This window comes from Ascaphus truei, chromosome 5, assembly GCF_040206685.1.
Source record: "Ascaphus truei isolate aAscTru1 chromosome 5, aAscTru1.hap1, whole genome shotgun sequence".
NCBI lineage: Eukaryota > Metazoa > Chordata > Amphibia > Anura > Ascaphidae > Ascaphus > Ascaphus truei.
Window position 1 is genome coordinate 81,634,478 of NC_134487.1, and position 12,082 is coordinate 81,646,559.

General features: G+C 43.2%; 1 protein-coding gene across 2 annotated transcripts in view; it reads left to right on the top strand.

Moving 5' to 3' along the window:
• TMEM117 (transmembrane protein 117) overlaps positions 1 to 12,082 on the top strand; it is a 427,961-nt gene that overhangs the window by 193,750 nt on the left and 222,129 nt on the right. For both annotated transcript variants that reach the window (XM_075600117.1, XM_075600116.1), the window contains exon 4: positions 2,841 to 2,940. In XM_075600117.1, coding sequence (XP_075456232.1) covers positions 2,841 to 2,940 — 100 coding nt within the window. The remainder of the gene's footprint in view (positions 1 to 2,840; positions 2,941 to 12,082) is intronic.

Genomic DNA, 12,082 nt, shown 5'->3' on the forward strand with positions numbered 1-12,082 from the left:
ACAGACACACAGGCACACTCACAGACACACAGGCACACAGGCACACTCACAGGCACACTCACAGACACACAGGCACACTCACAGACACACAGGCACACTGACAGACACACAGGCACACTGACAGACACACAGGCACACTCACAGACACGCAGGCACACTGACAGGCACACTGACAGGCACACTCACAGACACACAGACAGACACACAGGCACACTGACAGACACACAGGCACACAGGCACACTCACAGACACTCAGTCTGTCACTCACACACTCACCGGGTCACACGTGGCAGCAGTGGGGTCTCCGCACGGCAGTGGGCCCTCTCCAAGACATGGGACACACAGCGCAGCGTGGGCCTCAGCAGCAGCAGCAGCAGGTCCCAGCAGCAGCAGCAGCAGCAGGTCCCAGCAGCAGCAGCAGCAGGTCCCAGCAGCAGCAGCAGCAGGTCCCAGCAGCAGCAGCAGCAGCAGGTCCCAGCAGCAGCAGCAGCAGGTCCCAGCAGGAGCAGGAGCAGGTCCCAGCAGCAGCAGCAGCAGCAGCAGGTCCCAGCAGGAGCAGGAGCAGGTCCCAGCAGGAGCAGGTCCCAGCAGGAGCAGGTCCCAGCAGGAGCAGGTCCCAGCAGGAGCAGGAGCAGGTCCCAGCAGGAGCAGGAGCAGGTCCCAGCAGGAGCAGGAGCAGGTCCCAGCAGGAGCAGGAGCAGGTCCCAGCAGGAGGCGCGCACGGGGGAAGCTGGGTTTGCACTTCCCCCTCCGTCCCACGTGGGGAGCGGGGGGGGCTGGATCGCGCGCTTGTTTTGGGCTTCCCCCTCCGTCCCACGTGGGGAGCGGAGGGGGGAGGGTGTGGGGGCTGGATCGCGCGCGGCGCTTGTTTTGGGCTTCCCCCTCCGTCCCACTTGGGGAGCGGAGGGGGGGGCTGGGTTGCGCGCGGGGCTTGGTTTGGGCTTCCCCCTCCGTCCCACGTGGGGGGGGGAGGGATGCGGGGGATTCTGGGTTGCTGGGGGGAACAGGCAGCGCAAATGGCAGGACACTCTGCTTGCCCTGTGCACGCGCGCCGGGACCACAGGATTTGCCGCCATTTTTTTTAACTTTTTTTTTAACCCAATCAGGGAGGGGGATTATTTATTTATTTATTTAAAAAAAAAAAAAAAAATTGGCACGAGCAGGGGAATTCATTGAGCTGCAGCATGGGTCGCCAGCTGCCTAAATCCACTCGCAACGGGCGACAGGTTAACATTATTTGTCGAGCACTGTATATATATATATTTATATATATATATATATATATATATATACTCAAAAGGAGTGCTAAGGGTTTCTTGAGCTTGTTGGGATTGTGTGTTTTTTTCCAAATAGATTTTGGATGTCAGTTTGTTAATATGAAAAACAAATGTGAAATGGGAATCTAGCCAAATACCCAAATAATTAAAGCTAGTAACTGAGACAAGATTACTGTTAGAGCTGGTTATGATAGCATTATTTGAATTACTATGAACACAGTTGAACTATTGACTTAATTCAATATACCCTTACACATACAATCTATCTTTTGGTTAACTTTGCATGTTTTTTTCCCCCCAAATTTATCAGCTTCTTCAACTTCTTTTTCTTGAATTCCCCTTGTGTCTATGACCCCCATAATGCCATAGATAACATTTTTATGGATCACTGCCTTTATACGTGATTGGGTGGCATATTGTTTTTAATACATTCTGAAACTCTACATCATGTGATATACATCATTTGAAAGTCTCAGTTCATGCATTACACTTCCTTGAATATGGAAATATTTAACTACAGATGTAGCCTGACTTACTGTTTTTGGTGCTGCACGAAACCAATATATAAACTGGAAATATATAAGCTGGAAACTGGAAATCTCCAAGATTTATTTGCATTTTGCGTCTTTTGTAGTACTCTGCAGTAACGATAGGTGGTGCTAGGGTGTCTTTAATCTAAATGCAATGTAAGGTCCCGAGGTTATCTAATAAAGCATTCATTCAGGTTCAGATGGTGCCGAATGCTATTTTGCTACTTTTTGTTGGTGTTCTTGTAGAAGGAGAACTAGGCAATTGAATCTACTGGTAGATATCAGAGAGGGAGACCCCCTTCTCAGGAGCTGTCCTGGATGGCAAAGCATATCAGAGCCACATATGAAAATGGGGGCTTCTTCCGCAACTCTTCGTTACTTTTCTCAGTCATGCTGGTAAAATGTCTGACAAGGCAACTCTCTTTCTCTATACAAGCAGGTTCTTTTGATACAAGTATGTTCAAGGTCACAGCACAATGCCATGCGTTTTTTCAAATCCGACATTTCTAGTGACATTGTTACATTGTATCTTGTATAGAAAAATGTGTGACTTTTTGTCAGGGGGACTGCAAACTTTTCCTGCTGTGCACCCCCTGTGTGCCTGCTCCGGAGCTCGCCCCCCCCCCCCTCCTACCAGGCAGCTGCGTCAAATTATGCTCCAGGGTCACGTCACATCATCCCGTGGCGTCATTTGATGCCGCGTTGCCATGGAGATGCATCACAGCATCTGAATCCAGTTAAGTTTTGTTGTTGCAGAGGCCTCACGCGATCCCCCTGCATTAAATGCCATGAGGTACAACACGGATAAAGATATTCAGTGTGATATCTGCCGGACACATCAAATTGCAATGATCTAAACCCTAGAAATAATTATGTTGGCGGACCGAGGCCAAGGAGTCTGGTGGCTTCTTCAAGATAATCTGCTCTGTTTTATATGAGCACCCCTCCTCCCTTATCTGCTTGTCTAATAATGATATTATAAATCTAATCTTGTTCTTTATATGGAAATGCATATTTTTTCCTTTCTTTACAGAACACACATTATAACGGATTATATGGGTATCAGGAATGAAAGTCTTATGAAAGTAGCAGCAGTAGGAACCTGGATGGGAGACTTTGTAACCGCATGGATGGTGAGACATTATAACAACTTTACACATTTTCACATACAAGTAACACAAACTTAGGGCAGGATCCACAAATCTCACTTAAGTGACTTAACACGACTTTAACTAATGTAAAGGCATTCTTTTTAAGTTAGTTAGGCATTTATGTAAAGGCCTTACCACATACCTTCAAGGGCCAATAACATAATATTGTCATGTTTTCTCCATAATGAGCATTGTGTTAACTAGAATGGCTGCTATTAATAGAGGTGCAAACGAGGCATTAGAATAACATATGCACAAAAGTGTGTTAGGATTATCGTGGGCACTTTACATTCCATTAGTTAGGTCACACATAAACTTGGCGTTACCCAAATCCAGACTCTGAATTAGGACGTTTCCAGCGTCTGGATGGGTGTAACATCACATTTATGTATGATTTTAACTAACACAATGTTATTTCCTTCTCCTTTACGCCTTCATGTTATATACCCACCACACAAGGGTTGGATGGGCATAAGGCTAAGAGATACTTGGTGTCATGTTATTTGAAGCTAACACAACGTTGCGCTCCAATAACGTGACGCTAAGCCTATGCTTTGCTAATGAAATTTACAAAGACTGTTGTTTTTGCATATCAACTTTGTGGATATGCGTTGGCCTCAGGGAAAATACCTTTGTTACTGTTTTAGGGTAATTTAACGTTGCCCATGAACCTTTCTGTACAGGATTTTGTGGATCTAGCCCTAAAACATTCTGTAGCAAACATGGTGGTTTTAAACGTAGTATCTGAATCGTACCCAAGTTTTGTCCCATGAAGCTTGTGTCTGAATCTGTTAATCCAAAAATGTACATGGCTTGGGGAAGAATTATCATTAATAGCTTAATTTACTATGTCATGTTACACTATTTTATACCTTTGGAAAATCCAAAAGTAATAAAAACAAATTCAACTAAACTTGATTTGCTACTAACAGATAATCCATTTGACAAGTCATTTTAGATATGAAACTGTTTATATAACATTTTTACTAACATTGCGATATTAGTCATCTGAATTGAACAGAAATATTTCAAAGTAAAATGAACAAAAAAGGTAAATAGTGCAGTAATATAAAAAGATTTGCTACTTGATTTTTATTTTACATATTGAAATGCACCTCTAAAAGCATACATTATTACAGATAAAAAATGTTAGGATGATAATATTGTTTTGTGCTTCACACCATAAACACAACTCGGGTCATGGAACACCAAAAGATGACCAAATAAATGTAAGGTATGTCAATATCAAAGACAGAAATATTCCCAAGTAAAATGAACAAAAAAGGTAAATAGTGCAGTAATATAAAAAGATTTGCTACTGAATTTTTATTTTACATATTGTAATGCACCTCTAAAAGCATACATTATTACAGATAAAAAATGTTAGGATGATAATATTGTTTTGTGCTTCACACCATAAACACAACTCGGGTCATGGAACACAAAAAGATGACCAAATAAATGTAAGGTATGTCAATATCAAAGACGTTGCAATGCACTGTGGTACACTGTCTGCTGGTCATCCCATTGTGCAAGTCAAAATAACCATATATTGAGATAGCAGACCTTATTATAGCCTTAGATACCTCAACACACCCAGTCATACCTCATAATAGCACCGTTTTATAGGCTTCAATGGTACTGCTACGGAAAACTGTATATTACCATGTATACATACTGTATTTACTTTACATGGGGAGTTATTGAGTAAATGGAATTTGCAGTTAACAATCATTATTGGTCATGTAAATGAATGTCAAGTAGCAAGCAGTAAGAGTTAAGATTCATGGAGTTGTGCAAATGTCCCACACTTTCCTTTCTGATTTTCTTTTTTTTTTGTGCTATTTTTTTCAAGAAATTTGAATATTCCCAAATATCTTTATGCAAAAATGTTACTGTCAATTTGGTAAATCTCTATCTTTCTGGGTTTCGCCATCTTTTAGGCTTATTTTGCCTTTCTGTTGATGTCCCTCTCTGTGGACCTCTCACTTTTAGAAGGAGAAGTCATTTATTAAATGCTGGTGCATTCCCACCATTCCCACCTCTCTGGGGGCTCTGAAAAGGTGGTGGCAGGGAGCAGTATTTTTGTTATAAACCATGGTGAGAAGTGACTGCTTCATTCTATTTTGCCTCCTTCTTCCTTATCAATATGTATGGGACTGAAAAATTGATGGCATAAATTAATATATATATGACATGTGAGTGTTTGCTATATTTTTCAGTGCTCTGCCTACCATTTCCTTGTATACAGTACGTGCACACAAGTGGAGCACCTGTGACATATCTTGTTTACTAAATAGACTTGCCTGCCTGGTCACTGGCAATACATTAATACAGTGCACTTAATTGGTGCTTGAACAGTATGCTGAACAGTGCTAAAATGTCTCATATCTGCAGCTTCGCATTGTGCATGATGTGTCAATGCACATCATAAGCAGTAATGCTACATTATATTTTTCATTAAAAATAAATGGGGTGTGGGCCGAGCACGCGCGTTCTAAGTGAAACTTCTTTGTGTTTTGTCACTGAAATTTTAATTATACTCTCAAAAGTCTTTCATTCAATCAAAAACATCAAAATACAATTTCACTGATAAAACACAAAGAAGTTTCACTTAGAATGCGCGTGCCCGGCACACACCCCGTCTTTTGTTTTTTTGTTTTTGGCACCTGTCAAGCTCAAGTGCTGAGAGAATAAAGGGAGAGTCCTTAAAAAACAACAAACAAAAATAAGATGAATATTTTTTTGGGAAGACAGTGCATTGAATGTAGCGCTTCTTGTGTTTGCATGAGATGCATAATTCTTGTCTAATTTTGTTGCTGTATTTTCTTACATATTTTCATATTTATTCCATTGGTTATAGATTGTAATTGTTTCTGTTTAATATAGAAATGGAGCTGCAGTATTCATTCCTATCTGTTTTACGGCGCTGGACACTTCTGCGCATACGCAGACGGTGCTGGCTGCTTCTATGCATACGCAGGTGGCACTGGCCACTTCTACGCGTGCGCAGTCGGTGCTGGCTGCTTCGGCACGTGCACTGGCTGCTTCTGCGCTTGCGTGAGCGGCTGTGAGATTAACCAGCGGGGGCGCTTGCGCTCGTGTACACACCTTACATCACTTCTGTTACACATTTTTGTCTCCATGAAGGATTTTTGTCCAATCACAATGTACTAGGCGCCAGCAAAGAAGTTTCACTTAAAAATAAAAAAAAAACTGGAGAAGGCGATTTATTCACTTTTTTAAGCACTGCCAAGAGGATCAATAGAAATATAAAGAAGTACTACTTCAACAAAAGGGTAAATAAATAAAGCAGTCTTATGATGGAGGTAATGGAGGCAAAGAAATTCTGGAAGGCTGAGAGACATGTCATCTAAATTAGGACAAAAGCCAAAAATAAAATGGGCTCGTAGAATTTGTAGCAGGTAGGGAAATAAGAGCTAGCTGTGCCAGATGATCCTTATGTGCTGTCAGTTTCCATGTCTCTGTGTTTAATTTATACTGTATAGTTTAGTTTATCAGATGATCTATACTACAGTCAGGACACAGATGGAGTAAAATCTTTTGGCATTAAAACGTTGGCTCTAAAACGAAATTGGTCCCTATGTTTGTTACAGTGCAGAGGCAGCTCATCTCATGTTGATAATTCTTATGTAGTTATTGATTGGGTTATTTGATTAAAGGTTAAGAAAACACATTCAGCACAGGGATCTGACTAGTGAAACTGCCACATGTTGCTACTGCATAATTAAGTACTGTAGACTAGTGAGCGCTAACGAAAATAAAATAAAAATTCTGCAAAACCAGCTCAATGATTGATGATAGATTGATGATAATATTTACTGAATTTCATTTACTTTCTGGAGTTGGCCCAACTAAAGTTTTTCACAGGAGCAAACTCTTATTCTACTTGTACTGCAGTGTGAATGTCCCTGGCAGTTCTGTTTCTGCAACATTATTTCATAGGATTAAACATTCTCAGTTTTTATAACTTAATGCTTATTTTAAATCAGTAGCAGTCGCTTACAAATGATGATAGATGGGAGCAAGTGAACAATAAAATGTCATTTTCTCTAGAGAAATACTGTACTATAAAAGGCAGAGGACTAGATTCACCAAAGCTTGATAAGGCTGTGTTAAAATTTGGTGTTGTTAAGAAATGGTATTGTGTCAATGTTTTACGCCTATATTTATTACAATATATGCATTCATAAAAGGGTAATAATCACTAGATGTGAAAGGATAGGAGATATCACACTTTTCTACCATAGTGTTAGTAATAGAACAAAGCCCTCTGGCACAAAATGTATTCATCGTGTTGTTGTTAGAGGTTGTAAATAAATGTTAGGCCTGGGACATAGTGTGTTTAAGCGCGCTGAGGCGCGCTCCTGCTCTGCCTCACCTGCTGAAAATGGGGCTTTTCCCTGTCCTTGCAGGCGAGGCAGTGAGCGCGCTCTGGGGGTTGGGCGGGGGCGGAGCGGAGGCGTGCCAGGAGGTGGAGCGGGAGGCGGGGCTAGTCCCCCGCTCCCATTGGATGGAAGCGGTCACGTGACCGCTCCTCCGCTTCCCCGAGCGCCAAATTTCAAACCTGCCTGTCTCGGCAAAGTTTCTCAGCCTCCGCACGCATCAGCGCGCATGCGGAGGGAGAAACTATAGCCGCGCTGATGACAGATGCAGGGGCTTTGTGCATCTGCTCAGCGCGGCTCAGCGAGCTTAAAACTGACTATGTCCCAGGCCTAAGAATTGGCTCAGAGCACCACTACATTTATTTATTTACAAATAAGCTTATTGTTGCACTTTCTATTTAAACAAACAAAATATATAGTTAGGAAAACTCCCATTATACTTTCTAAGCATACATATTAAATACATCTTTCTAGACAGAGTAGTAAGTAACACACAGTGCATGACTTGGGCTAAGACAACGTAACAAGCCTGTTGCAGAATGTATTTTTACCTTTATATAACTTGCCATTGTATAACTCCACTTTTGCATGTGTCACATTTTCTCATGTCAAATTATTGTAGTCAGTTGTTCACTATAATAAATGTAATAGTTGGTCTGTTTTCCTCTGGGGCGACAGACCTTTTATTGTCGAGACAGATTCTAAATGCGGATTATTTCTTTTCTTCTGGATGTAATTACATAAAAAAAAAAAGGAAAGTAATCCTCTTTGGTAGTACATTCTGGTGGCTGAAAACATTTGTCTTTATATAAATGGGGAAAAAACGGATTTACTGGGTATTAACATATAGTTGCTGGCAAATGTAACATGATTAATTCTAGTACAGTATTTTGAAGTCTCGCAAAGCAATATGAAAGGAAGACAGATAATCCAAATACTTGTATCTTTATTAAATGTTTTGAATAGCAGAAAATAGGATTTAGGTATGAGGTTACTAAATGGTGGTGACAATGCTCCATTGTACACAGGATCTACAGGTAGTAAGGCGGTTTGTTAAAAGCAATTAAAGCGCTTTGGCAATTAATAACAGTTTGTTTGTGGTACAGTAGCAGACTGCGTGGTTTCAAATTTAGACATTCAAGTAGATTTACTAAACTGTGGTAAAAAAACGTCCTCGTACATACTGTACTCCTGTACACAGTAGGTTGTACTTGCCCCATCCATAGGCACTTTTTACTTCTAAAAACACAATGTGCAGACCCACCTGGAAGGTCAGTGAACTAATGGCACTGATATGTTTAATGTATATAAACTGGTGCATTCTTTGACAAGATTACACTGATGTATGTAAGGACATACAGTATACAGTAGATTAGACTTGGCTAGATGTACAGCTGACCAACAGGGGTGGGACTTATATGGTCTCAACAAGTCAGGTGATCTGTGTAATGCTGTACCTCCATCGGAGAGGAGCGTATATAATCCCTACTGTCCTGAGATTCCATGGACTGACCAGGAGAACTGAAAATATCAGTGCGTTACATTTCCATTTGTAGCAACACTCTCTCAATTCCCACGTATGGGTGAAAGGACCACATGGTCAATCATGGGATTGTTAAGTTTGGCAGAACTATGACCACATTTGTGAAAGTGTTTGGTGACAAAAGATCATTTTATATTGCATGATAAAGTAAGTAGAATACAGTATGATACTGAAAGATTGTGTCCGTACATATTCTTTTCAATAAAGCTTTGTCACAGTATGATTTCTCTGTAATAGTAATTTACATGACTTGATTTAAACTATATATATATATATATATATATATATATATATATATATATATATATATATATGCAATATGATACCGTTTGGAAACGAAATCAGCAGGCAGCACTCCAGAATTGAACAAACAAGTGTATTGAAAAAATAAACACAAAACCAACGTTTCGGTCCACGAATAGGACCTTTGTCAAGGTCCCATTCGTGGACCGAAACGTTGGTTTTTGTGTTTATTTTTTCAATACACTTGTTTGTTCAATTCTGGAGTGCTGCCTGCTGATTTCGTTTCCAAACAGTATCGTATTGCTTATTCTTCATTATAGGATCTGCACCCCCACCAGTGACTATTATTACGGAGTGCTTTTTGTTCTTTTTCTATGATATATATATATATATATATATATATATATATATATATATATATATATATATATATATAGTTTATTATCAATTTAAGTATTTCAGACAGTTGAAGGTTATTTTGTGTTTTTATTTATATAAAGCCAACAATGCATGTAGTACTTAAAGACATAATATTCCAGACAGACAGCTATTTATGGATAGTAGAAAATGAAGATAAATTCTTCCCATAAAAGACAAGCTTAGGGAGTGGCTGCTCAGAAGCGCTTACAATATAAGTTCTATGTAGGGAAACTTAGAGGCAATATGAGTACGTATATGTAAATACATTGACAGAGAACATTTCTCAAAAAGAAGAATGTTTTAGTTGTAATACGAATTTCATTAAATGCTTCTTTACAAAGATGCGTTTTCAGTCAGGCTGCAAAGATAAAGAGCAAGAGGGAAGAAGCTTAAGCCTTCACTGCCCAGGATGTGGCCATGGATCTTGTTGAATGGGATTTTTGGCCTTCTGGAGCCTGCCTATAATGAGCAATGTAGGCCATATTAATGCAGCTGACAATCAAATGGCTTATTGTTGACTTCGAGGTTACCTGTCTTCCTCCCCAAGGAAGCACACAGCACCTGTCCAACTTTCTGAATTGCTCGGGTCTGGAAAGATAATGTCTTGGACACCTAACGACATCCAATAAATGGAGGTTGCGCTCTTTTTCATCTTTCTGCCCGGACCCATCAAATGACAATCTACTGATTCAGGTGAAACGTTGATACAACCATGGCCAGGATATGTAGCACTAGTTTAACCACCACCTCATCATGTACATGCTTGCAGCTCACTAATTCTGCATGCTGAACTAATAGCCAGCAGGAGAACTGTTTTTACCGTGAGAATGATATCTGAAATCCTTTTCAGTTCAAAGAAGTGCTTCATGAGAGCTCCTAGAAAGAACGGTTGATCCCAAGAAGGAATTTGATATTGGAATTGAGGCTTCAGTCTACACCAGGCCTGCACAACTCGTAAAGCGAGAAGGGCCGAACTGCTCCAAGGAAAAAAAAATTGGGCCGCACGGGTAAAATCATCATCATCATCATCATCCTCATATCTCCCCCAGAACCCCTCACTATCAACCTTTGCGATACTCCCCATCTATCTCTCAGACCCCCATCTCCCTCTCACCCACACACATAATACACCCTCTCCACATCAAACACACAATACCCCCCTGCACACCACACACATCCCACCCCCCTGCACCTCACATCCTTCTCCCCCCTGCACCTCACACCACTCTCCCCCCCTGCACCTCACACCACTCTCCCCCCCTGCACCTCACACCACTCTCCCCCCTGCACCTCACACCACTCTCCCCCCCTGCACCTCACACCACTCTCCCCCCCTGCACCTCACACCACTCTCCCCCCTGCACCACACACCACTCTCCCCCCCTGCACCACACACCACTCTCCCCCCCTGCACCACACACCACTCTCCCCCCCCTGCACCACACACCACTCTCCCCCCCTGCACCACACACCACTCTCCCCCCCTGCACCACACACCACTCTCCCCCCTGCACCACACACCACTCTCCCCCCTTGCACCACACACCACTCTCCCCCCCTGCACCTCACACCACTCTCCCCCCCTGCACCTCACACCACTCTCCCCCCCTGCACCTCACACCACTCTCCCCCCCTGCACCTCACACCACTCTCCCCCCCTGCACCTCACATCACTCTCTCCCCCTGCACCTCACACCACTCTCTCCCCTTGCACCTCACATCACTCTCTCCCTTTGCACCTCACATCACTCTCTCCCCTTGCACCTCACATCACTCTCCCCCCCTGCACCTCACATCACTCTCCCCCTGCACCTCACATCACTCTCCCCCCCTGCACCTCACATCACTCTCTCCCCTTGCACCTCACACCACTCTCTCCCCCTGCACCTCCAATCACCCCTGCACCTCATCCCCTGCACCTCACATCACCCCTCCTGCACATCACCTCCCCCCTCCTGCACATCACATCCCCTGCACCTCACCCCCCTGCACCTCCAATCACCCCCCTGCACCTCAAATCACACCCCTGCACCTCAAATCACACCCCTGCACCTCAAATCACACCCCTGCACCTCACCCCCTGCACCTCACCTCCCCCCTCCTGCACATCACCTCCCCCCTCATGCACATCACATCCCCTGCACCTCACCCCCTGCACCTCACCTCCCCCCTCCTGCACATCACATCCCCTGCACATCACCCCCTGCACCTCCTATCATCCCCTGCACCTCCTATCATCCCCTGCACCTCCAATCACCCCTGCACCTCACCCCCTGCACCTCCTATCATCCCCTGCACCTCCAATCACCCCTGCACCTCCAATCACCCCTGCACCTCACATCACCCCTGCACCTCACATCACCCCTGCACCTCACATCACCCCTGCACCTCACATCACCCCTGCACCTCACATCACCCCTGCACCTCACATCACCCCCTGCACCTCACATCACTCCTCCTGCACATCACCCCCCCTCCTGCACATCACATCCCCTGCACCTCACCCCCCTGC